Raw genomic sequence first — 26212 nt, forward strand, 5'->3', positions numbered from 1 at the left:
GCACTGGTGAAGGCATGGAGTTGCCAAAACTGGTCTGTTCCTTAATGAAATAATATTAAATAAATGGTTTTGATGAATTGAAGTGCTGGCTGCTGCTGTTTGGATTCATCATTTTTCCTCTGCACTTGGCTGTACTTGCACAGACTTTTGTATTCAGTGATTAACTGTCCCCAAAAGGTATTGGATCAGTTGTACAGGAAAACATGAAAATGCTTCTCGCTTAAAGGATATATAAAAAGTCAATGTATACCAAAATGATGCAATCCACACTCTGAAGGAGGTATAGGCCTCCTCATAATTAAGTGTACAGATCTGCAGGTGTGGGCCTGCATGCTTATCTGCATGCTTATCTGCTGACTTCAAATCCAAACGTAGTGAAAGTTTTAAAACGTGATGATAGGAAGTCTAAGATGACCTCTCTGCTTAGTTTAGCAGAAGCATTCCAGTGTCAAGTGGGAATTGAAATCAAACTAGAATTAGACAAGAACTGGACAGTAACTGAATGTGCTGAAAAACAATGGAAGCAATAGAAGGAGAAGGATCAGATGAGAAGGAAAGAAATGTGAAAAAGCCTTAAATGTAATGCCAAGTATAGAGATCTCTTGGAATAACCTCATGTTGATCAGGATTTGACACAGGAATGGTTATGAAGAGGTGAATTGAAATCAAAAGATGTAAGTTTAATAATGGCAGCCCGGGATGGTGGACTACACACACGTTGGTTTACAAAGTTCCAAGGGTGTGAGAAACAGACAAATGTAGGTTCTGCAAAAAAGAATTGGAAACAGTCACACATCATCTTCCTGAGTGGGATACACTCATGGCAGGGGGCCTGTATACTAAAAGACACCAAGACTGTTGTATTGGGGGATTGTGCAAACACTACAATGTAGAATTATGTGAGAAACATTGGAAACATGAACCACAAAGAGTTACAGGGAATGATGAAGTGTACATAATGTGGGTTTACCCATTACCAACATTTCAAAAATTGATCTGCGAAAAACAAATGTAGTTGTGACGATGTGAAGTAGTGCCAGCTATGCCAGAGAGAGTAGGGCAGTGCCTGTGCAATAATTGCCAGCATAGCTAGCTGGAGTTTTGTAAAGAATTTTTATGTTATTTGTATGTCAAACTTGTGTGTGCAGATGCTTATGTTAAAAGTGTATTTGTAAAGCTGCTTATTTTAAAAATGTATCACCAGTGGGCCCTACTGGACAGAAAAGAAATACACATTTATATCAGACTGTACTGTTGTAACTGAGGAAATTAATATACGTTAACAGAGGATGCTGGAAGAGAAGGGGTTAAGCTCAGCCCAGCTTAGCTTAGGAAAAATGGCCAGAAATTAAATGACTTGGTTGAGGCCGTAAAGGTTTTATCTCACAGGCCTGAATGCAGCCAGGTCCAATGTCTGGTCTGGCATCCTGCTCTTATTGTCATTAGTGGTGAACTAATTGCTACCCTGGGTGCCAGAGAGTGGCTGGTCAATCTCTACAAGGAGGATGAAAGTATTGGAATTGTTTTAAAGTCTTCAGATACCTTAGCAAAGCTCTTGGTGTGTATTGTGACACATCTCTGCTAGATTCTGGTTCAGCTTCTAGTCAAGGGGGTAGTGTGGGAACCACTGAATCAGGTGACCAGATGTGATGCTGTTCTATAGCCAGCACTGAAATTATTTTAGATATTGGTGAGAGATGTGATAGGGACACTCAGCATTCTGTCTTGGACCTGACATGACAACAAGACCACTCACCCACTTCATCACTCACCCACTTCATCTTGCCTTGCTTTAGTAAGTAACCAGAGACTGTAATTCTTCAGTCATTTAAGAAAATAGTGAGATTAGCTAAGAGTATTGTTTTTCTGTCGCTGTCTGAGTCTTTCTATCTGTGTTATATTTTCATATTTCCTGTGAATTGAAACTCTGGCGTTTATTGTAAATAGATATTTAGTATTTTCATGTTTTTCTATTTTATTATTTATTATTAAGTATATCTAAACCTTTCAATGTGGCTGGCCTTTTAGAAAATAGTTTAACCTTTGAGAGAATTGCATTTATTTGGTGACACAGTGGGCTTCATACTCCGGAAAGTCTTTCAGCTTGGCTTGCAAACATTACCATTTGTATAATATTAATTTTACTAAGAGCAATTGGGTACCCTGGTAACAGCCTGAAAGTAGATGGCTGGTGGCATTGAATCTACTTTATAGTCTTGGCAGAGGGGACATAGCTGGTAAGTCTGTGCCAGCCTTTCCCAGGTGTGCGTGTGTGTGTGTGAAAATCTAATATTAACGAATGTGTGTCAGCTACTTAGAACAGGGAACACAGAGCACTGGTTTCTGCAGAGAGAATGGTGAAGTCGTATTTGGGGCGTAGAAGAAGTCCAGCCCCAGGACTGGGTGTGCTCCCTGTATGCTCGTAAAGGAAATTGTGCTTGGTGCAGAGAGCTGCATCAGAAAATACTGTGCGTATCCATTTTTGTTCTAAGTGAATCTTCCTCACTGGTGTCAGTGGTGAGGATTGAGACTCCTTGATTACTGCCCCAGAGGAGGGACGTCACAGTTGTATATTAAAAAAAAAAACCCAAGTGGTGTTCATTGAAATTGCTACAGCTGTTGGTTACAGTGTGTAATGTACAGAAAAAGACAAAGTCATAAAATACCAGGATTTGCAGGCAGAAATTAGAGCAATGTAGAAGAGATACCCAGACAATTCTAATAGTAATAGGGGCACTGGGCCTAATTAAAAAAAAATCTGTAATTGTATTTAAATATGCTACCAGTACATGTAACCCCATAAGAATTGCAGGAGGAGTCCGTTCTTGGCATATTGTGGGTGCTGTGATGAGTATTTTGTTTAATATCAAAGATTGAAACAAAACTAATTTCATAATCTTTAATTATACCCTGACTTAGGAATGGTGTCTATTCTTTTCACTGTATTAGAAACCCAAAAGACTCAGAGAAATTAAACCGAGAGTTTGTAACAAGATGCACTGTTACTATTAAGCAAGCGGCCCAGAATTCCCAATAAGATGTTTAGTAAGGTTAATTGAGAAATTTAAGGAAAGAAAATACTTGCACAACAAAAACTGTTAAAAGTTTCAAAGGGAAATGTGTATTAATTAATACAACCGATTTATGAAAAATATTGAATAGATGAAGGAACCTTGGGCGACCTGGAAAAAGAAGGGGCAGATGATGTCTGAAAATATAAGAACAAAACCTAGAGATTTTTGAAAGGTATAAAAAAGAAACATGGACATGAGAAAAAGAGATCTGGTATGGTGCAATATTTATTGCAAAGGAGAAAGCTAAACTAGTCAATACAAAAAAGCAGCTACAAAGATATTTGAAGAGAAATACAGGCAAAGGCACCCAGATATGGAACATTTCATAATACAAAACATAAGAAAACAGGAATATAGAAATGAGGATTAGTAAGGCAGAAATTAAGCAAACAGAAGTTGAAGTTATGAATTATCTGTAAAGTGAAGTATTCAGTATGGAGAATCCAAAGCGGACAATGTCGCAGCATGATAAATTGCATATCCCCAGATTAAGAAGCAACAGGTGGAACAGGAGGCATCGGAAGAAGATTTGCAACATCACAATGCTCCGGAGCCTTCTGTAGGAGACTGTTGCAAAAGTACAGTTGAAGGTGCACAGCAAGGAAGGGAGCAGGAAACAGTGGCAACTCTGCAGGTAGTATTGCGGAGTGATGGGCCAAAGGATTCCTGTATGAAGGAGCAGTAAATGAAGCAGGCTGCATCTGAAAGAATATGGCACAGGAAAGTTTTCTGGAACTTTATGTAGATTACTCACAGGAAAAAGAGATAAAGAAGACTCTGTTAGTCTAGAAGAAAATGATTTAAGGGAAGACCTGCTTGATTTAGTAGAGATGGATTAAAATATTAAAAGAGATGAAAGACGTAGATTACAAGAAAGTAAATCCAAAATGTTAGAAGAATGGTAAAACAGATATACACAGTAATCAGTGCTGTTAAGAAAAATTCATATGATACAGCATAAATAAATATACTATATTGCTGAGTAGCTAAACTAATAACATATAAAGTGTTATTACAAAATCATATGGTAACAAAGGAAAGTAAGGGAGTAAGTAAAATGCCACTGTGGAATCATCTAATAGGAAAACTGACAAGTATCACTGTTTGAAGAGGGAACAGATCATCAAAAATACTTATAGAATAATGGACTTGATGAAAGCAACGGACAGTATTAAAACAGATCAAGATTTATCATATACCATTGCCAATAATAAACTAAAAATAGTGCAGTCAGAAAAACGTAGAATGTATGCAGATAAATATAAAGGAAAAATACAAAATAAGCAATGTATTGATGATCCAAAAAAAGATTTTCTTGAGAATTAGGAATTAAAGCAAAATAAATAGAAATGCCACCAAAAAGAAGACATATGGACATTTGGATAAGTGTTTTTGAAGACCCAATTGAATATAACAAAGGTGCTGAATGGTTGGAATACTTGGAAGCAACAGGCAGGAGTTCTAGTGTAGGGCAAATTAAATAAGTTGAAGAAAAGAGTCGCCAGAGAAAATGAGGCAAAATTAAGAAACGCTCTTAACTGGAAAAACCCCTGTCCAGGCACAGTATCTAACTTCTGGCAAGAGGTATTCACATCGTTCCACAAAGATTTAGCCCCGAGTAAGAATTACTTAATATGCGTATCCTGAACAGATACCAAACTGGTTAACAGCAGGAAAAACAATACTCCTCCTTAAGAATGAACCTTCAAGCCATACTAAATCTATACACCGATAACTTGCCTCCCAGCAATATACAAGCTTTATAGTCATGTGGTGGTGGTGGGGGGGGTGACTCAGTTATAGCAATACAACAAATGGGTAACAAAAGAAAGTAATACAGAATAAAGAATCACATGTTGCTAAATAAAGCAATAATAGATGATTTAAAAAGAGGAAGAATCTTAAGTATGGCATGGATAGATTAAAAAAAGCATTGTACAGCATTCTATTTTCATGCTTAAAGGAATGCTTACAGTATAAGATACACCCTCTATTGATCAATTACATTGTAGTGACTATGAAACAGTAGCAAACCACATTGCAGTTGAGTCATGACAAAGATCAAGTTATTATACCAGGGATAAAAATTCATAGGGGGGTAGTCCAGGGTGACTCTGTCACTGCTGCTGTTTTTTCTTGCCGTTAACTCAAAAGCTGTTTACTGAACAGAACAGGCTAAGGTTACAGTTTGGCTCCCAGAAACCAACCTTGTTTAAAGACATCTCATCTACTTTTTTTGTGGATGACTTATAATTGTATAGTTCATGGGAGAATAAGGAGTTGAAATCATAACTACAAATGGTTAAAACTTCCTCAGATCATGTAAGAATGTCATTTCATCTTGATAAATGTGCAAAAGCAATATTCAAAAAAAGAAAACCTGCAGCACAAAGAAAATATTAATCGGGACAGGAATGTGATATAAAAGAACTTGAGCAGATGGGAGTGTCTAAATATCTGGTAATAGATGAAGGATCTGCAATAAAACATGAACAAATCAGAATAAAACTCAATAAATCTAAAAGATGATATGGCACAGGAAGAACAGCATGTGACTGAACGCAACTTGTTGATCAGCAACCAATAAAAAAAACCGCTGTAAAATGCGTTCTGCAGGAGGACAAGCCCTCCTGTACTCCTTCCCCTTCTAATTATATAAATGACCAAGATTACCATTCCCAGTCCTTAATGAAAGAAACCAGGCATGGCATGTTCTGTCAGCTGTCCCAGTTGTGTTTTTTTCTTCATATATATGTGTGTGTGTGTGTATGTACACAGTGGATATAAAAAGTTTACACACCCCTGTTAGAATGCCAGGTTTTTGTGATCTAAAAAAATGAGACCACAATAAATTTCAAAACTTTTCCCACCTTTAATGTGACCTATAACCTGTGCAATTCAATTGAAAAACAAACAAATATGTTAGGGGGAAAAATATAAAAAAATAAAAAAACATACAATAAGCCGGTTGCATAAGTGTGCACAGCATTAAAGTAATTTTTGTTGAAGCACCTTTTGATTTAATTACAGCATTCATTCTTACACCTGTCATCAATTAAAGAAACTCTCATTAACCCCAAATAAAGTTCAGCTGTCCTAGTAGGATTTTCTTGACATTTACTCAGTTGCCTGCTACAGCAAAAGCCATGGTTTGCAGAGAGCTTATAAAGTATCAAAGGGATTTTATTGTTGAAAGCTGTCAGTCAGGAGAAGGGTAAAAAAATTTTCACAGCATTAGATTTAAAAAAATATAAAAAATAAAAAAAAATGTACAATAGGCTGGTTACATAAGTGTGCACACCCTTAAACTAATACTTTGTTGTGTGTGCACACCGTTAAACTAATACTTTGTTGAAGCACCTTTTGATTTAATTACAGCATTCAGTCTTCTTGGGTACACACCTGCCATCAATTAAAGAGACACTGACCCAAATAAAGTTTAGCTGTCCTAGTAGGATTTTCCTGACATTTACTCAATTGCCTGCTACAGCAAAAGCCGTGGTTCGCAGAGAGCTTACAAAGCATCAAAGGAATTTCATTGTTGAAATGTATCAGTCAGGAGAAGGGTACAAAAAATTTCCACAGCACTGGATATACCATGGAGCACAGTGAAGACCGTCATCAAAAAGTGGAGAAAATATGGGACAACAGTGACGTTGCAAAGAACTGGACGTCCCTCCAAAATTGATGAAAAAACAGATGAAAACTGGTCAGGGAGGCTGCCAAGAGACCTACAGCAACACTGAAGGAGCTGTAGGAATTTCTGGCAAGTACTGGTTGTGTACTACATATGACAACATTCTCCTGTATTCTCCATATGTCTGGACTATGGGGTAGGGTTGCAAGCTGGAAGCCTTTTCTTACGCAGAAAAATATCCAGGCCCGGCTAAAATTTGCAAAACAACATGTCTCCCAAAATCATGTGGGAAAATGTGTTATGGTCTGATGAAACCAAGGTTGAACTTTCTGGCCACAATTCCAGAAGGTCTGTTTGGTGCAGCACTTTGCACTGCCAAAAGAGCACCATCTCCACAGTGAAGTATGGTGGTGGCAGTATCATGCTTTGGGTGCTTTTCTTCAGGTGGAACTGGGGCTTTAGTCAAGGTGGAGGGAATTATGAACAGTTCCAAATACCAGACACTTTTTGGCCCAAAACCTTCAGGCGTCTGCTAGAAAGCTGAAGATGAAGTGGAATTTCACCTTTCAGCATGACAATGACCCCAAGCATACATCCAATTCAACAAAAGAATGGCTTCACCAGAAGAAAATTAGTTTTGGAATGGCCCAGCCAGAGCCCAGACCTAAATCCAATAGAAAATCGGTGGGGTGAACTGAAGAGGGCTGTGCACAAGAGATGACATCACAATCTGACAGATTTGGAGCACTTTTGCAAGGAAGTGTGGGCACATATTGCCAAGTCAAGATGTGCCATGCTGATAGACTCCTACCCAAGAAGACTGAATGTTGTAATTAAATGAAACCATGATTCTACAAAGTATTAGTTTAAGGGTGTGCACACACATAGACTCCTACCCAAGAAGACTGAATGCTGCAATTAAATGAAACCATGATTCTACAAAGTATTAGTTTAAGGGTGTGCACACACAACAAAGTATTAGTTTAAGGGTGTGCACACTTGTGCAACCAGCATACTGTACGTTTTTTTATTTTTTATATTTTTCCCCCAACAGATTTGTGTTTCAATTGAATTGTACAGATTATAGGTCACATTAAAGGTGGGAAGAGTTTTGAAATGATTTATTGTGGTCTAATTTTTTTTATATCACAAAAACCTGACATTTTAACAGGGGTGTGTAAACTTTTTATATCCACTGTAGGAGGAAATATGGTGGAAAAGATGGTTAGAAATCTGATAGTTAAAGAAGAAATAAGTATAGTATAATTGACTATAGATGGCAAAGAGGAGGAGTGATGCATCCATGGAGAAGAACTTCTAATAGTCTAGACAAAGGAATCGACAGGTAAAGAAGGGGATAAAGGTGATATGTTAGAAATTGGAAAATAGTGAAAGGATCTTAGGGACTAAGCGTGATTAAACTTGAGGCAAAATGATTTGGGGTCATGAGTCATTGCAAAGAGAAGGCATAGGGGGTACTCCCAATAAACTAGATATAGTACTGTCATAGTTATGGTAGATATTTGGAAGGTCAGACTTGACCTACAGTACAGAGATTGTCAAACTCTGAAGTAGGAAGTACTTTAAGATAGTTGTGTATAGTTGTAAAGTGGAGGTGGTAGGAGATGGAAGATTAAAGCTTCAGCAGAGAAAAGAAAATAAATACAGGGGTTAGGAAAAGAAGATGACAATTGAAGGAGGGGGTTGATTGTGTAGTTAGTAGGATGGAGACGATGATAGTAGAGATTGATGGACAAGGGGGTGGTCATATAGAAAAGAACCTCACTGGATGAAGATTTAGGATTTGGTTTGAGTTAAAGGAATGTCAAGTAGTTTTCATGTGGAGGTAAGGGCTTGGAATGTTAATGACCTTGTATTTAAAGTGAAGAGCGAGGAAGTAATTGGGAGAACAAGGGCACAGATTCTTATGTTACAGGAAACACATCTGGCACAAAAAGACCATCACCAATTAAAGAGGGGGTAGTATGTTGTTGGAGCAAGTTCCTCTTTAGGAGAGAAGAGGCAAAGGGGGGAAGAGGGGTTATGGTGTTGGTAAAAAGGACCTACCATTTGTTTTAGAAAGCAAGCTGAAGGATAAGAAGGTGGGTATGCAGGCTTGAAGGGGTTTGTGGAGGGAATTAGATTATTTCTGTCAGTGTATATACCTCTGAAAGCCTCAGTGAGGGAGCTGAATATAATATTTTTTTGGAAAAGGTGAAATTTTAAGAAGGGCATAGTGGTTTGTATGGGTACAGTATTTATGAGATGACAAGTGGATGACAGACCAAAGGTAAGGAAACTGAGAAGAAGAAGAAGAATTTTTTGAAAGCTAGTATTGAAGCTGTTGGTTGGATACATATGATGGAAGTAGTAGGAAGACAGTTGGCAAAAGAATACATGTTTTATTCTGCAAGACATGGAACATGATCTAAGACTGATAGGAGTATGTCAAACAAGAGCACATAGATTGGAAGAAAGAAGTAAGGGTTAAGCTGATTACTGTAACAAATCTTGCCATGGTAGGAGCGAGAGAATAGAGGGAGGAAGGAGCCCATGGATATGCAGACACTGGAGACTGGCAAGATACTTGTTGGAAAAGGATAAACAGAGAAAATCTGAAGTGTATTGTGCAGAAGGCTGTAACAGAAGGTAAGGCTGGCTGGTTAAGAATGGGAGAAGATGAAGGAAGTGGTGAGAAGAGAAAGTAGAACCTTGGAGACAAGGGAGAGAGGATACGGGGGGAGGTTAAGGCATTGAGAGACAAAATGTTGGAATTATGCCAGGAAAGGGAGGTGAGGCAGCTGAAAAGGAAGGGAAACGGAAAGGGAGATTAAAAGATTGCTTTAGAAGATGGAGGATGAGAGGATATGGAACAAAAGAATTGCAGCAGAAAGGTTGCATTTCGGGGTGAGTCCTAAGGCAATGAAAGTATTAGCTATGAGGCTGACAGCAGGATGTGGAGAGAAGGATATTTCAATTAGGAGATGGCATTCAGGAGGGGAAATGAACAAGCTCGAAGAGATACTGGCAAAGATTAGAATATTTTACTTGGAGTTGTAAAGGAAGGATGCAGGTAAAGAGAGGGATGTTGAAAAGGGAGTTGAAAAGTGAGATTGGTAAGAAATGAGACTACTTGAGGACTGGGGAAAAAAGCTATTGGAAATTAAAATTCAGATTAAATTTGGAAGGTATGGGGAAGATGGCAATGGGGAAATCACCAGGGAATAATGGTCTCCCTGTTGAATTGTGGGAATTGCAGAAAGAACAAGTAAAGATTTTGTTGGAGGTGTTCAGTGAGATAATTGAAGGAGGAGCATCCCCTTATCATGGAATGAGGCAGCAATTCCCAAGGAAGGGGAGGGTTCCTCAGTTTCTTTCCTCATATAAACCTATTTCAGTTTAAATCATGATTATAAGTGTTTTATGCTGGTACATGCGGCACGACTGGGGAGGATTTTACCAAGGTTGATATACAGTTATCAGATTGGATTTATAGAAGGCAGAAAGACAACAGACAGCTTAATAAGGATGCTGCTCCTGATTAAGGATGCAGAATAAAGCGGAAGAGAATTGTCCATAATTTCCCTAGATGCTGAGAAAACCTTTGACGGTAGATTGGCGGTATTTATTTGGCACAATGATAAGAAATGCTTTTCTAAGAAGATAGATATACATGTTGGAGAACATGTATCAATGGGCTTGGGTTAAAGTCAAGATACAAGCCTAATTGTCTAATGAAATTAGTATAGAAAGGGGACAGCAGGGTGCCCATTATCTCCTTTATTCTTTGCGTTATACATGGAACCCATGGCAGAGTCAGCCAGAGAAAGACAACTGAGAGGATACAGATGGGAAAATAAAAAGAAAAAAATTATTTTTGTGCAGATGATGTTTTAATGACTGTCGAACAGTAAGGAAGACTTGGCACATTTATGGCAAGTGCTGGAAAGGTTTGTCTGGAAATCAAGTTATAAAGCAAACACTGCTAAACTTTGATATTGAATGACTAGCCCCTAAGGCTAGGGAATGGAAGAGACTTTGGGAGGGAATAGTTGGAAATTAAGTATCTAGAGATAAGGCTTAGGGAGACAGTGGAGAAACCTCTGAGGTGTACATAATGAGGAGTTATGTAAGAAAGAGAGTGATCAGCTGGAACAATGGAAAGTGTTAACTTTAGGAGTGAATGAAAGAGTGCAGGTGCTTCAAATCACCATACTTCAGTTCATTTATCCAGATCAAGCATTTTGGGAGATGACAAGTAATAACTTTCTAAAAAGGATGAAACAGTTATGTAGGTGATTTATATGGGAAGGACATAGGCCTAGAGTTGCTTGGGATAAGATTATAGAGGTGACAAACAGGGTCAGGCTCAGGTCCCAGGCTTGGAGAGCTTACAAGCTTGCCTGTTAGTGTTTTGAGGGTGATATATAAGGGGGTATGAGGTAGATTAGAAGACAAAAATACAACAAAAGGAATGGTAAGTTTGATGATGAGAGAGATGTTTTTGAATTATAAGAAACTCCACTGAGGATGTTAAGGTTGACATGGACTAGTTAGGCACAGCAGGAATTTAAGATGATTTAGTATGATGGAGGAGGTGCCCGATAGAGGAGATTGATAGTATCAGTAGGTAGACTAAGAGAAGACATAGAAAGCAAATCAGCTACTTGGAGATGGAGTGAAAAACAAAATGAGGTAAAGTTTTGGTCTCAAGTACATGTCAGTGGTAGGTTAAAGACCCAGGAAAGATGTTGGAAGAGTTCCAGTTAGATAGCAACTTGGAATATGAATATATGAGCGTATGAGCTGGTTGGCATGAGTTTGGAAGGCATTGGGATTCAACAAAGCGGGTTGCACGATTACTACTAGATTTTGAGTTGAAAAGATTGGAGGAAAGAGGAATGAGGGGTTTGGTGAAAGTGAAAAGGTGTTGCTTGGGAAAGAAAAGAGTGCAAGAGAGCAGGCATATAAAGGAAGTGTGGGAAAAAGATTGATGAACCAATTTCAGGTGAGAAATGAGATTAGATGCTGCATTTACCATGGTAGACAACAAAAGCTGACAATGTTAGGATTTTTGCCTGTGTTTGCATAAGCATTTATGTGAAGTTGTTAAATCTCGCCGTTTATTCTCACTGATGGGTTTGGAGCCGATCCTCGGCTCCGACACGGCCGATAGCAAAGCTCAAGGTTTGCCATTAGCTCGAGACCAAGCCCCTTATCCCACAACGCACTGCTGGAATTACCCCAGATCTAGTTTGCCACGGTAAGAGAGATCTCGGTGATCCAGTTAGCTCAGACCATTTTTGACAAATCGCAAGTTTTAAAAAACTTTTTTCTACTCCTTTTGAGAGATTATTCTTATTTAGTGCGTGTGTTTCTTGTTAAAATTAATAATAGCTTTAAGTAGGTTAGATTGTAGAGATAGTGCCCAGTGTTGGCTTAGTTTTTCTTAGTGTTGGGCCATTTCTTAGCCCTATTTAGTTTTACAATTTTTACTTGTTATTAGTATATTGTTTAGTGTGGGCTTAGTTAGCCCTGTATTTAACCTTTACAGGTTAATTTTGTGGTGTGTCTCTTTATAATATGTCGGATGAGGGAGAAAAGTCTCACCCCAAATCAGGGTTTAAGAAATGTCCAGATTGTGGACAGAAAATGTCCGTCACAGACAGACATGTCAAATGTGTTTACTGTCTGAGGGCTAAACACCTCCAAGACTCCTGCAGTGTTTGCCACTCTTTTTCATCTAGGGTTCTCTTAGAGAGAAGGAGAAAACTCGTAGATAGGGGGTTGCTGCAGCATACTTTCTCTGAGGCATTGGGTAGCCAGGAAGGTGCCAACACTTCTTCTAAATCTTCAAAATCTTCTGATTCTAAACAAACCAAGAAGGCAAAGAGATCAGAGGGTACAGGGTCATCAGTTCCACAGTCCTCGGAACCGTGTCTCCCTTTGGTTTGGAGCCAGCTCCCAGTCTTGGAGCCAGTCTCTGAGGTTTCCTCATCTCCTCTGCTCCAGTCAGCACCTTCGGTGCATTCCTCAAAGTCTTCGGTCAGCCTCTCTCATATGGATGTGGATCAGCTAGTGCAGAAGCTTCTACGGGCACCAGGACTTGCTAAATTGTTGGCCCCGACCACTTCATCAGAGCCGAAGACCATTAAACCGGACTTGACTACTCCTTCTCCGAGCCGTACTGGACTCTCGGAGCCGAAGGAGCCCATACCGATAGTTGTCGAACCAATGGAACCGGGACCCGCACCGGTGTTATCGGTTCCATCTACTCGGACCTCCTCGGCACTGACTGAGGACGCTAGGAACCGACACTCTCCTGCTGGGTCTGGGGAGGATAGTTGGACCGATTTGTCAGTGCCGACTCTTCCTCTCGGGGCTTCAGCTCGGATGAGCTCAGCTCCTACCTCGGGCTTGGAGCCCATGGTTTTGGTGCGGCAGGATCGTCAGTTAGGACTTCCTTCTCCCCTCAAGCTTCTGTGTCCGCTTCTATGTCTACCGGTTCCCCAAAGCATAGAGACCCTGAGCCTCAAGTGGCCCCACAGGGCGTCCCCTGCTCTTCTGAGACCTCCCCAGATCTCCCCACTGAGGAGGTACCCAGGAAGAGACTGTGCAAGAGGAGGCACTTAGACTCCCCACAGGAGTCTTTGACATCTGACACGGACTTGGATGAGTCAGAAGGGTCCCCTCGATCACCCTCTGAGGATATCTTCTTTGCGGAGATATTGGAGATCCTTAGTCTAGGAGCTGTTGGCAGTCCAAAACCCCTACTGAGGACGAGTCAGTGCACTTGAAGGCTTTTGGGTCTCAACCTTCCACTTCATGTGTGTCTCCGCCTTATGATGAGCTCATGGAGCTGATCTCTCATAAGGCGTGAGGGTCACCGGAGGCCATGGAACCTGTCCCTCGGAAGCCGAATAAGTTAATCTCTGCCTTGGTGGACAAAGCCTTTTTGACCAAAGGAGTGCCTGTTGATGCCATGGTGGTAGCTGCAGCCACCAAAAAGGAAGTGTCTGAAACATCCACATCTATCCATCCTCCTAACAAAGATTCTAGGATCATGGATAGATATGGGAAACGCATGTTTAGTTCAGCGACTTTTTCTCTGTGATCTCTGAACTATTTAACTCATTTTACGAGACTGCAAAGAGATCTCCTTAAAGAGCTAGGAGATACTCTCCAGGGTACCGTAGCTGCAGTGGTTGCCGACAAATTCGACACACAGCTCACTACCCTAAACTCGGTTGTAAACTCGTCCATGCGTCTCATATCTTATGCAGCTGATGGTTCGAGTAGAGCCGCTAGTTCAGGCATTGCTCTGCGGAGACAAGCCTGGATGCGTCTCTGTTCCTTTGCAGAACCCTTTAAGTCTTCCTTTATCAACACCCCATTTGATGGCTCATCACTCTTTGGGCCTAAAGTAGAGGAAACTAACCAGGTGTGAGCAGGAAGGCAAGACCCTATCTGGCATTGGAGTCCGTTTTTCTACCCCTACTCGGCCCTACCCCAAGGGCCCTGGGGGGGGGTGGTTCCGAAAAGCAGAGGGAGCCTTTCAGGACACACATGGAGAAACCCCCTCTAGAGGCAGAGGAGGGGGTTATAAGGGAAGACGCCGCCCGCGCGGCAGAGGGGGTCCACAGCAACAGGGTGACAGAGGCCAGTTCTCTGGTCAGCCCTACCAGCGCTCCTTGAAAGGGGGCCCGGCTGTTCGGCTCTGGAGGCAGTCGGGGTCACTTGTCTTGGGACCCAGAAGCCTGGCTAAACATAACATCAGATACATGGGTACAAAGCATCATTTCCAGAGGATATTTCATACCGTTCTCTTCCCCTCCTACTCTTGTAAGCAGAATCGCAGATGTTCAACCCAATCTCAGGGAACAAGCAATCGTAGAGGTCCAAAAATTGCTAGAAAAAGAGTCATCCAACCAGTCCCAGCAGACCAAGTTGGATTCGGAACTTACTCAAGACTCTCTTTGGTACCAAAGAAAACAGGGGACTGGAGACCTATCTTGGACCTCAGCAGACTCAAACAATTTGTAAAGAAAGAGAAATTCCGAATGGTCATGATTCAGTCCATTCTTCCCTTCCTAGGGAAAGGTGATTGGAAGTGCTCCATAGATCTCAAGGACGCATACTATCACATAAAGATGAACAGATGCTCCTGGGGTCACCTGCATTTCCGGCTGGGAGCCAATCATTACCAGTTTCGAGCCCTGCCCTTTTGTCTCACTACAGCCCCCAGGGTGTTCACCAAATGCATGGCAGTGGTCACTGCTCACCTGAGGCGTCTAGGATTCCAGGTGTTTCCATACCTAGACAATTGGTTCCTCACTGCTACCACCAGGCATCAATTGACTGACGCAACACAATATACTCTGACACTCCGCCATCAATTAGATATTACAATCAACTTCGAAAAGTCTGCCTTATTGCCATCACAGCATACCATTTTTATAGGAGCAGTTGGATACCTCAACCACCACTCTACGTCTTCCAGTCGAAAGAGTCTCACTTCTTCGCCAACATGTCATCTCACTGGTGTCAAAGAACAAAGCTACAGCACCAGAGGTCTTGAAGGTGCTAAGTTTGATGACGGCAGCAATCCTGGCTGTACCACTCGCAAGGATGCATATGCGAATCCTTCCATGGCTCCTCTTCGCGCAGTGGTCTTACCAAAAGCTACTGATGCACCACATGATTCTCATCACAGATTCTTGTAAGAGAGACCTTCGGTGGTGGTTGACGTCCCTTCATGTTACAATCGGAAGACCCTTTGCCCCCCCCCCCCTGTAGCCACTGCGACCACAGACGCTTCCCTGATAGGGGGGGGCATTTTCAGGGAAAGACTGCCCAAGGCACATGGACGGATCAAGAGTCACATCTGCATATCAGTGTTCTGGAGTTGAGAGTGGTACTTCTAGCGTTGCAGTACTTTCAGGACTCTCTTCCTCTAGGGACAATTGCAATTCAGACGGACAACATGTCAGTGGTCTGGTACTTGAACAAACAAGGTGGAACCAAGTCTTACCCCCTTTGTCGAGAAGCCCTCAGGGTATGGCAATGGGCTGTGTCATCCCACCATTTTCTGATAGCAATGCACATCCCGGGGAAATCCAACGTGAAGGCGGACAAGCTAAGCAGGGCAGTACTGTTTCCTCACGAGTGGTCTCTCAACCAACGAGTTGCCGAGTTGATTTTCCGCAAATGGGATCAGCCTTGTTGCAACTTCTTTGCCAGTCACATCAGTACCTAATGCAGAAGCTATTTTGCCCTAATACAACCTCCGGGACATTCCCCGAGAGATGCACTCTTACATGATTGACCTCCGGGTCTCCTATATGCATTCCCACCTATTCCATTGATACCCAAGATTTTACAGAAAGCAAAGTTGCTGGGAAGGACAGTTATCCTCATAGCTCCCTACGGGCCTCAACAGATTTGGTTCCCCTTCCTTCACCATCATCTACTGGAGGATCCATGGATCCTGTACCCAGTTCCGGACCTTCTGACACACCCATCAGGGGACCTCCATCCTTCACTGCAGTCCCTAAAACCGACTGCTTGGCTAATCCACTTCCTCTAATTGCCAGGCTTCATTCGTTCTCAGATGATACAAGACAAATCCTTTTGTCTTCTCACAAGCCAAATCCTTTTGTCTTCTCACAAGCCATCCACCAGGAAACTATACCGCAGTAAGTGGAACAGGTTTTCAATTTGGGCCAATATACAGAAAATCGACCCTTTCTGAGCTCCTCTATCGTCCATTTTGAATTTTTGACAAAGATTTTCAAAGAAGGAGCAGCAGCTGCCACAGTTTGTCCAGTTAGCCACCATATCAAATTTCCACCTTGGATTCGATGGGTTGAATGTTATGGGCCATAAGCTATCTAAGGCTTTTCTTAAAGGTGCTTTTCACATGAGACCTTCTGTCAAAATCCCTTATTCTCCCTGGAATTTGAATTTTATGCTGTCTCAAATAATTCTCCCCCCTTTTGAACCAGCAGCATCTTGTGATCTCAAATATTTGTTCTGGAAGACTGTATTTCTAGTAGCCATTACTTCTGCCCACAGAGTGTCAGAACTTCAAACATTATCTGTCAGACCTCCTTACATGATTTTCCATGCTGATAGAGTATCTCTCAGAACAAACCCCTCCTTTTTGCCTAAAGTCTGTTCTGAATCCAGTATCACTCAGGTCATTGAGTTGCCAGTCTTTTTCCCTACCACTCTAACACATTGGAATACATGCTGCACAAACTTGATGTATACAGACAGCTCAGATTTTATTTTGACAGAACTAAAGATATTAGAAAATCAGATCAACTTTTTGTATCCTTTTCGGAGGCCAGAAAAGGTAATCCAGTGGCTAAAACAACCCTATCTATATGGTTATCAGAGTGTATATCCTTTGTTTATGCGAATGCAACCATGCCATTGACACACAAACCTAAGGCTCATTCTACCAGAGCCGTTTCTACGTCTTCTGATTTTCGCCACTTGGTCTAAGCCTCATACCTTTATCACACAGTAAAAGTAGATAAGGCTTCCAGGGACAGGTCTTCCTTTGGTTTCACGGTACTGAAAAACATACTTCCATGAGCCACCCAAGATAGAGGGTGCTAGGGACTCTACCCATCAGTGAGAATAAACGGCGAGATTTAACAACTTCACATAAAGAAGTTATGTACTTAGCGTAACGTTCCATGTGAGTTGTTTATCTCACCTTTATTCTCACATCCCTCCCTCCTTCCCCCTCCTGGCTGACAGTTGACTTAGAGGCTAGTACCATCCTGGTTATTCAGTACTACTTCTTCCCCTTCGGGAAGTGCTTCCTTGTATAAATAAATAAAAAGGTACGTATACTCGCAGCAAACAAGATCTGAGTTAATTCCAGCAGTGCATTGTGGGATAAGGGGCTTGGTCTCGAGCTACTGGCAAACCTTGAGCTTTGCTATCGGCCGTGTCAGAGCTGAGGATCTGCTCCGAACCCATCAGTGAGAATAAAGGCGAGATAACTCACATGGAACGTTATGGTAAGTACATAACTTCTTTTTATCACCCATCAAGGTTAGCCTGAATATTCCCAGCCACTTTGGAGGTATGCTGGAGATGTGGTAATGAGAAGGGGACCTGGTACCAAATTCTTTTGGGAATGTGAGAGATTGGAGGAGCAATATAAGGTAGAAGTAAGGGGAGCTTTTGAGTGATAGGGGCTTCCTAGCAGTGGTGCTGATGGTTTCTGTTAGGGAGGTGCTGCAAATGAATAAAGATACATTGGGGCTGATTATGATGGCAGGAAAAAAAGTGATAACGAGACACTGGAAAGTGCCAGATAGTCCAAGCCAGAACTAGAAGATAATGCAAGAAAAGAATGAAGTATGGGCAGCTACTCAGAGGGAATTTAAGAAAAGATAGGAAGATTGGTTAGAAGAGGAGGATTTCTAAAAGAATAGATAGGATAGGAAGACTGCACTTGAAGGAACTGATGTAACGGTGGGAGCTTGTGTAAATGGTCATTGCTCTTTATTTTCGTTTTTTTTTTTCTTTCACATTTCCTGGTGGATGGGTTGTTGGATTGGTTTACATTTCAAATATAAGTTGGATCAGCATATGAAAAATTGCTAACTGCTGAGATTGGGTTGACAGCAAACTGCACTTGGATAGTTTAAAGAAATGAATAATTTAGTTATGTTTGATGTAAAATTTCCAGTCTTCAGAAGATGAAATAACACATTGTGTGGACTGAATTTGTATGTGAACTAATATGTTAATATGTCTCTGTAATATAGGAGTTGTGTTTAGGAATGATACAATCTAGTTCATGGAGCGGGGTACATCTGTTAGATGGTATTTGGCATATAGATTTCATGATCTTCAGACTTACCTTAAAGTTCCTGTGATCCTGTGTAGTTATGTTATTGAAGTTCTTGAGAATCACACCTTTGCAAAGAATGAATTCTGAGATACTGTCCTGAAGTAGTAAAGTTAAACTTATGTCCCCTAAAAATGCTATTCCCACTTTAAATATAGTTTCTTTAGTGTCATAATACCTCAGAGTAGATATAATTTTTTAAGCAGGTCTGATGCGTATACAGATCGTTGTGACTAGTATTTTGGAAATCAAGGCCTTATAGTTTCAGAAAGGTAAAATAACTTTCCTTTTCAAATGTGGCACATCTTCCACTTTGTTGATGCTATCATTATAGTTCAGATAGCCTTTGGAGATTCAGGTATGACGTAACTATTGCTTTATCCTTGAAGAACAAGTATTAAATGTTGCAGCAGTGGTAGTTGCAGTTCTAAATGAAAAAGAACTGTTACAGCCAGCATTTTCCTCTTCTTGCTCTCTCTCTCTCTCTCTGTCCTTTTTTTTTTTTTTTTTTTTTAATACTGTTGAGGTACTGGGACTAAACCTTTGCTAGATCCTTTTATCTTTCATAGTCCTTGTATTGGGAGAAAAACTGAGCAGAAACAAGGTCTTGCAAAAGACCTTAAAGACATGGGACATGGCAATCAAAGAAAACAAAAGCTGCTGCTTAATCTACTGGATTCCTGCCATGTAGAACTAATTTCTTGGGAGATAAGGTGAACTTTGAAAACTTAGAATAATTCAGAAAAAATGTATTTGTGAAGAGAATGAAAAAAAGTACTCCAAGGGAATCATTAAGATCACCATCGAGGGCCATATAGCCCAAGTTAGTAAGGTCCTATTATCACAATATATTTTGTGATTCATAGACACATTAGGAACACGGTGGTGGTGCTGCGGTAGCGTTGTCGCCTCACAGTAAGACGCTGTCCGGTTCGATTCTCAGCTAGAGCGTCTTCTGCGTGGAGACATGCGTGAATGGGCGTACCTTCGTTGAAGGTTGTGCGTCAGGCCTGGCAAGCTGGCACGTAAAAATCAACTGCCAATCATTAGTGGACCGGAGTTCCGGTGTGGCGACCGCTAACCGGGAAAAGCCGAAAGACACAAAGAAACAAATGCATTTTGTTCCTTCATTGAAGGTTGAGCATTAGGCCCGGCAAGCCAGCACATAAAAATCTACTGCCAATCATTAGCAGACCAGAGTGGCGACCCCTAACCGGGAAAAGCCGAAAGACACAAGACACATTAGCTGCAATGTGGAAAGACCTCATTAAGGACTAATTTGCATGTCTATGAATCACAGGTAACTACTGCAAAGTGCAAATCAAAACTTCCCTTGATAGCTTTGACAGCCATGTCATGTAAGCACAGGCCACCCCTCTGTCAGTCACTCTACTGCACATACAAGTAAACAGTAAAATGCACATGCGCACAAGCCGACCATATTCCCCATACCAGTCCCTTTTATTAGAATGTCCACATTGTCTTATTTCCCCTGACTGGACAATTCATCGATGATTGTAGTCAGTAGTTAGTGCAAGACATTTGCGGGTCACACTTCATATCCTTTTGTAAATAAATGCATGCTAGGGCAAAAGCTGTTTGAGTTTGAGAGATGTGTGTAACATTTCCTGTCCCTGTCCCTTGTACACTATGGAATGCTATAGGCAGCTATAGGCATTCCGTAATGCCTAAGGTCCACCATGAATATTTAAAAAAAAAAAAAAAAAAAAAAAAAATCAACTACTACAGTAACTTCTCAGGGCAGCAAGTTAATGCAGGAGTTTCCTTGTGTCAAGAGTACATGGTTCAAATCCCCCTTCTTTATTAAAATATCGGTAAAATACATCCCTGGTGTCTAGTGGTGGAGCAGAGAATTAGTATCTTCTGTGGGAGGTAGGTGGGTACAAGGTTTGAAGCTGGTTTAGTACCTTTTACATCACACTACTTACCTCTGGTGACTAGTGGCTCCCTACACATTTATTTTTCAGTATGTGCTTTTAAGGCATGCCATATTTAGTACCCCTGTTATTGTTAGCCCACCCCCGATCCCCATACGGTTTAAATGCAGCTCAAGCACATATTTATAGTCTTCCCTCGTGGTTAGTGTTTTCTCCCACCCAGTGTTGCAGACTCTGCTCATTATTCTATGGATGTGTGGCAGTATGACAGCCCTGTCAACCCTCCCTCCCATCCACCTGTATACACACACACACACACACACACACACACACACACACACACACACACACATCCCTGTTCACCCAGTCACACTCACATATGCATCCATTGTCTCTCCTTGTCACACTCTCTCTCACACACACACACATTTACACAGCTGACACTCTCACTAACAGCCTTTAAAGAGAGCAGCTGTGTTAATCTACACAGTGGTGTGTAGATGCCTTCTTGGGGGGAGCTCATGGCTAATTAGCATATCCCTCTCCACCAGACTGCCTCACTGGCATGTAGCATGGCCACAGAGACAACCTAGCATGGTGCTGCACATCTAGAGCTGTCTGTGAATTCAGTAAGGTTACCTGGAGATATGCACATTGTGTACACCTTGTGGGTAACCTTTGATTCTCTCCAGTTGATTTTGCCAGTACATTCAGATGGCGAGTTTTACACATGACTGCTATAGATTGAAAGTATAAAATAACAGCTAAATCATGTTTTCTATTTTCTTTCAGGGAAAACATGCAGAGCCTTTCTGAAGAAAAGCAAAGAATAATGTTGCTGGAGAGGGTAGGTAAAAAAATTATTAACTTTCTTGCTCTGCATGTCTCTGACCTGTAGTTACAATTTTTGTCATTGTTAATTCAAAGGAGATGCATGCGGCATATTCATAAGCTGTCATGTTGTCATTATGAGCAGCAAAAATGTTTTTGTTTTGCTTTCACTAACATTAATTGAATTCATACACTGCTGAACGCTGGCAAAAGCTCCCTCAACTGTGGTCTGCCAAGAAAGATGTCAGCAGGCTTTAGAATGGCTAGAATGCAACACTCCGTGCTGTGTAAGCTTTGTAACTAACAGTATGGTAAAGAGCAAATATTTACTTTGAGTGTGTGTCTGAATGATATCATTAGTGATGTGATGACTGCAGCCTCATTTGTTGCTGCTCAGATTGCTTAAATGCTGACTTTGAATTGAAATATTCTGAACATTGTTTTATTAACCGTTTAGTTCTACAAGGCTTGTGACCGCTATACAAGGCTTCTGACTGTGGGAGAAGATGGCTGTGGCCATGCAGTCTTGCACTGTACTGTGTTACTGTGATGATTTGTATTTACAGAATGCTTAAAAAAGTAAGTATTTACAAATCGAGGACAATCCTGAAGTAATGAAAATGTTTGATGGTGGACTGGAAAATGAAATCAGTGTTTTTGATGCAGAAGGAACCAGCAGAAAAAGTAATGCTGCACTTTCTTGTGGAGAACTTACAGACTGGTGTGTGCAAGATGCTCAGGAAGCAGTTGGTTGTCTGGCAGCTGCTGTAGAGGCAGATAACAGCCACAGGGATGAGTCAAGCTACTGTAGGTTCTATGAGAACTGTTGATCTGAAGTAGTTGTCTTCATTTGATCTTCAACCTGTGGGTTCCAGGATCCGTATCGGATCCGACTCGGCTGCATGTCCAGCATTTGATCCAAGCTCAAAGCTTCTCTCCTTACCCATAATGCTCTGTCTCCTTCCTCCTCCCCCCAAGATCTCATTTGCTGCCTATATGTCTGCATCATGATCTGAGCTCTCTGCTTAAAAAGTTGGTGGAAAGTGTTGTTTTTGGGTGTAAATCTTCTCTCTAATTTTCTTCTCTACTTTCTACCTCTTCTCTGCATTTCCATTGGTAAAAAAAAAAAAAAAAAACTCTCTCTCCCTTACCTTTTCTTGCGTGCGTGGTCTGTGTGATAGGTGAGTGTGCTGGGCCTGAGGTTGGGATATGTCTGATACTCCCAAACCCAGATTCAGAAAGTGTACAGAGTATGGCCATAAGCTCTCCCCAGCCGATGGCCACACTCTGTGCATAGTGTGTCTTGGGGCAGCCCATCTCCAGACCTCCCTAGTTCTATCTGCGCCGGGTGTAATCCCTGGCCACTTAAGGACAGGAGGGACAAACTAATTCTTAAGGGCCTTCTTCCCTCTACAGGGACTCAAGTCCCTGTGCCCCTGGCTTCTACCCCTGCCTCCTCCCCAACCTCTGGGACTCAAAACTCTCACCAAGAGGCCCGGGGATGGGGACAAAACTTCTAGAAAAAATAGGCCATGGAAGCGATCCCAAGATCGCTCGGCTCTGGCTGGCCCCACACCTAAAGTTAGATTGGCTGTAAGACTGGAGTCTCCCCAGCTCTGTTCTCCTCGGTTTTCCCCAGAGCCAGAGGAGCCCCAGATCCAGTCACCAACTCAGGCTTCTCCTCACCTCCCCTCCAGGTTATTGTCTGTTGCCTTTTCCTCCCTCTCCACCCTGAGCCTTAGTGAAGCGGAGATGGATAGGATGATGCAGAAGTTCATCTGCACCCAGATACATACAGGAGTCTTGCCTGCCCCTCTCCCTCTGCAGCAGGGAGCACACAGCCCTTTTTCACCGCGATTACTCCTTTTCTGATCCAGCCTTCGGTTTCAGAGCCTTTGGATCCAAGGACTCTTGGTGTCAGGGCCGGTGCCAGTGGTACTTTATACCTCGATGCCAGCTATGACCTTGAGCAGGTCGGATTCAACAAGCTCTCGGAGCTGTAGCCTCTACGTTGGATCTGAGGTGGTGGTGTTTGCTTCGAGTGTGTCGGAGTGCAGCCTTCCTCTTGGTATCTTGGTGCTTGGAGGCTCTGCTCTGACTCCTCTGGTCAGAGGGTGATGGCTGCTATTGTCCTTTCTCAGGATATCCATTCCCCTTCGACTTTTAATATGGTGGAGAGGGTTCTCTCGATTTCCTCAAGACCCTTGACCATCTCACCCTCGGACTCAGCCCTGACTCTCTCAGTTTCTGCTATGGTTCCGGCCATCTCAGGGACAGCCTGCTGCCACTTTGCCTCAGAAACTTCTACTTGAGAGCAGTAAGACATTGGCGAGTCCTCCCCAGAGATCCCCATTGAGGGGATCCCTCGCAAAAGTACGTGCAAAAGGGGGCACTTAGACTCCCTGTCAGAATCTCTCACTGAAGACACCGATTTGGAGGAAGGGGATGATTTCCCCCCGTCACCCCCCCGAGGATGGCTCCTTCAGAGACATCATGGAACTCCTTCGCCAATGAGGGGGTGGTCTGCCCAAAATCCTACCTCTGATGAATCTGTGTTCCTCGAGGCATTTGGCGCAGGGCCCTCTACTTCCTGGGTGTCCCCTCCCACAGATCCTTTAGTGGATCTCATTACATCTCGGGCGTGGAAGGAACTGGACACAGTGGAACCCATTCCCAAACATCCGGATAAGGTCTTGAGCCCCCCTCAGATAGATTGTATTGGAACCAGGGATCACCCGTTGATGCCACGGTGGCGGCAACGCCATCAGGAAGGAGCTCGCTCCGGAGAGCTCTACGGTCCATCCTGTCCGAGAGCCAAGGGTGGTGGACCATTTTGGGAAGCGAGTGTATGCTTCAGTGACCTTCTCTGTTCGAGCACTGAATTACATGGCACATGTGATTCTGCTGCAGTGAGACCTAGTTAAGGAGTTCGCTGAGTCGACCTCGGAGTCCATGTCAGCAGAGGACAAGAAGATTTTCTCTGCTCATATGGCCACTCTAAAGTCAGTTGTGAACACCTCCATGCGCCTCCTCTCCATTGCAACCGAAGGAGCCGCTACAGCAGCTGGTACAGGCGTTGCCATCAGGCAACACACCTGGCTCTGGCAGTTTTTGGAACCTTTCAAGTTGTCATTTACCAATGCCCCGTGCAACTGTTCTTCCCTGTTTGGGAAGTCGGTATGTGAGACTGTAGTTCAGAGTGAGAAGGATGGGAAGACTCACACAGGGAGGATGCAGCACTGGAAATCGCAAAGTTGCTAAGAAAGCGAGTCATCCAACTCGTCACCCTAGACCACTCTGGAACAGGAATCAGGTATTTATTCCAGGTTTTTTTTTTTGGTGCCAAAGAAAACGGGTGACCTAAGACCCATTTTGGACTTGACCACCTTGAACCTGTCTATGGCCAAGGTGAAATTCCGGATGGTCACTCTTCAATCTATCCTGCCCTTTCTGCAGGAGAACGATTGGATGTGCTGGATCGACTTCCAGGATGTGTACTATCATATCAAGGTGGACAACGTCCGGCTAGGAGCCAATCATTATCAGTTCAGAGTGCTTCCCTTTGGTCTCACCACTGCCCCCAGAGTGTTTACCAACATGATGTCAGTAGCAGCGGCTCATCTGAGACTCCATGGCACTCTGGTATTTCCCTACCTGGATGATTTGCTTCTCGCTGCCCCGTCCAGGCATCAACTTTGTCAAGCGAGAGGTTCTTTTCTTCTTCTGGCCCAGAGATTGGGCATTGCCATCAATCTCAACAAATCGTCTCCGACCCCTCTCCAAACCTTAGACTTCATTGGGGTGCAATTAGACACAATTCGAACCAGAGTGTTTCTTACTCCAGACAGCATGCGCAGTCTGAAGCTGCATGTCCTGTGCATTTTTCAAACTCAGTCTCCAACAGTGGAAATTTTATTAAGGGCGTTGGGGTCCACGGCAGCCATGATCAGTCTCTTGCCCTTGGCGCATCTTCACATACGTATCCTTCAATGGACCCTTTCAGTACAATGGTCTCTGTTAGACCTTCCATTGACTCACCCTGTCCAAATCTCTCAATTGTGCAGGGACTCCTTTGGTGGTGGATTCATTCCTTGGATCTGGTTCCCTTTCTCCCACCATTTCCCACGGCCACGGTGACTACAGATGCCTCCCAGCTGGGGTGTGAGGGCACTGCTTGGGTAGGACAGTTCATGGCATGTGGTCCCCCTACGAGATCAATTTGCATATCAGTATCCTGGAGATGAGGGAGGTGCTTCTAGCGTTGCAAGCTCCCATGTCCATCTCCCTTCAGGAATGTTTGCTATCCAGACAGACAATATGTCGGTGGTCTGGTACATCAACAAACGAGGGGGAACTAGATTATATCCCTTATGTTGCGAGTCCATGAGAGTATGGGAATGGACAATCTCAGTCCGACCATTTTCCGGTGGCAACGCACATTCCGGGGTGGTCGCACATTCTAGCAGACAGGCTTAGCAGATCCATTCTGATACCTCATGATTGGTCTCTGAATCCCTCAGTAGCGGAACAGATCTTTCACAAGTGGGGTCAGCCTTGCTGCAATCTATTTGCCTCTCTGTCCAGTGGGGAATGCAGTGAGTTCTTTGGTCTGAATCTCACTCAGGAGGAAGCCCCCAAAGACACTGTGATTCATGTTTGGCCCCTCCTGTTTTTCTGTATGCTTATCCCCCTCTTCCCTTAATTTCAAAATTTCTCCAGAAAGCTCACAGGCTGAGGATCTTGGTTATCCTCATTGCCCCATTTTGGCCTCGTCAGGTCTTGTTTCCTTCTCTGAGGTCTCATCTGGTAGCTACACCATGGATGTCTGATCCAATTCCGGATCTCATACCTCATCCCTCAGGGATTCTCCATGCAGACCCGGACAGTTTAAAGCTCA

General features: G+C 42.7%; 1 protein-coding gene across 1 annotated transcript in view; it reads left to right on the forward strand.

Moving 5' to 3' along the window:
* RB1CC1 (RB1 inducible coiled-coil 1) overlaps positions 1-26212 on the forward strand; it is a gene marked incomplete in the record, with an annotated part of 2392675 nt that overhangs the window by 2017612 nt on the left and 348851 nt on the right. Inside the window, 1 exon segment of the mRNA XM_044061705.1 lies at positions 21277-21331. Coding sequence (XP_043917640.1) covers positions 21277-21331 — 55 coding nt within the window.

This window comes from Protopterus annectens, chromosome 2.part0 (assembly GCF_019279795.1).
Source record: "Protopterus annectens isolate FY-2018-M chromosome 2.part0, PAN1.0, whole genome shotgun sequence".
Taxonomy (NCBI): Eukaryota; Metazoa; Chordata; order Ceratodontiformes; family Protopteridae; genus Protopterus; species Protopterus annectens.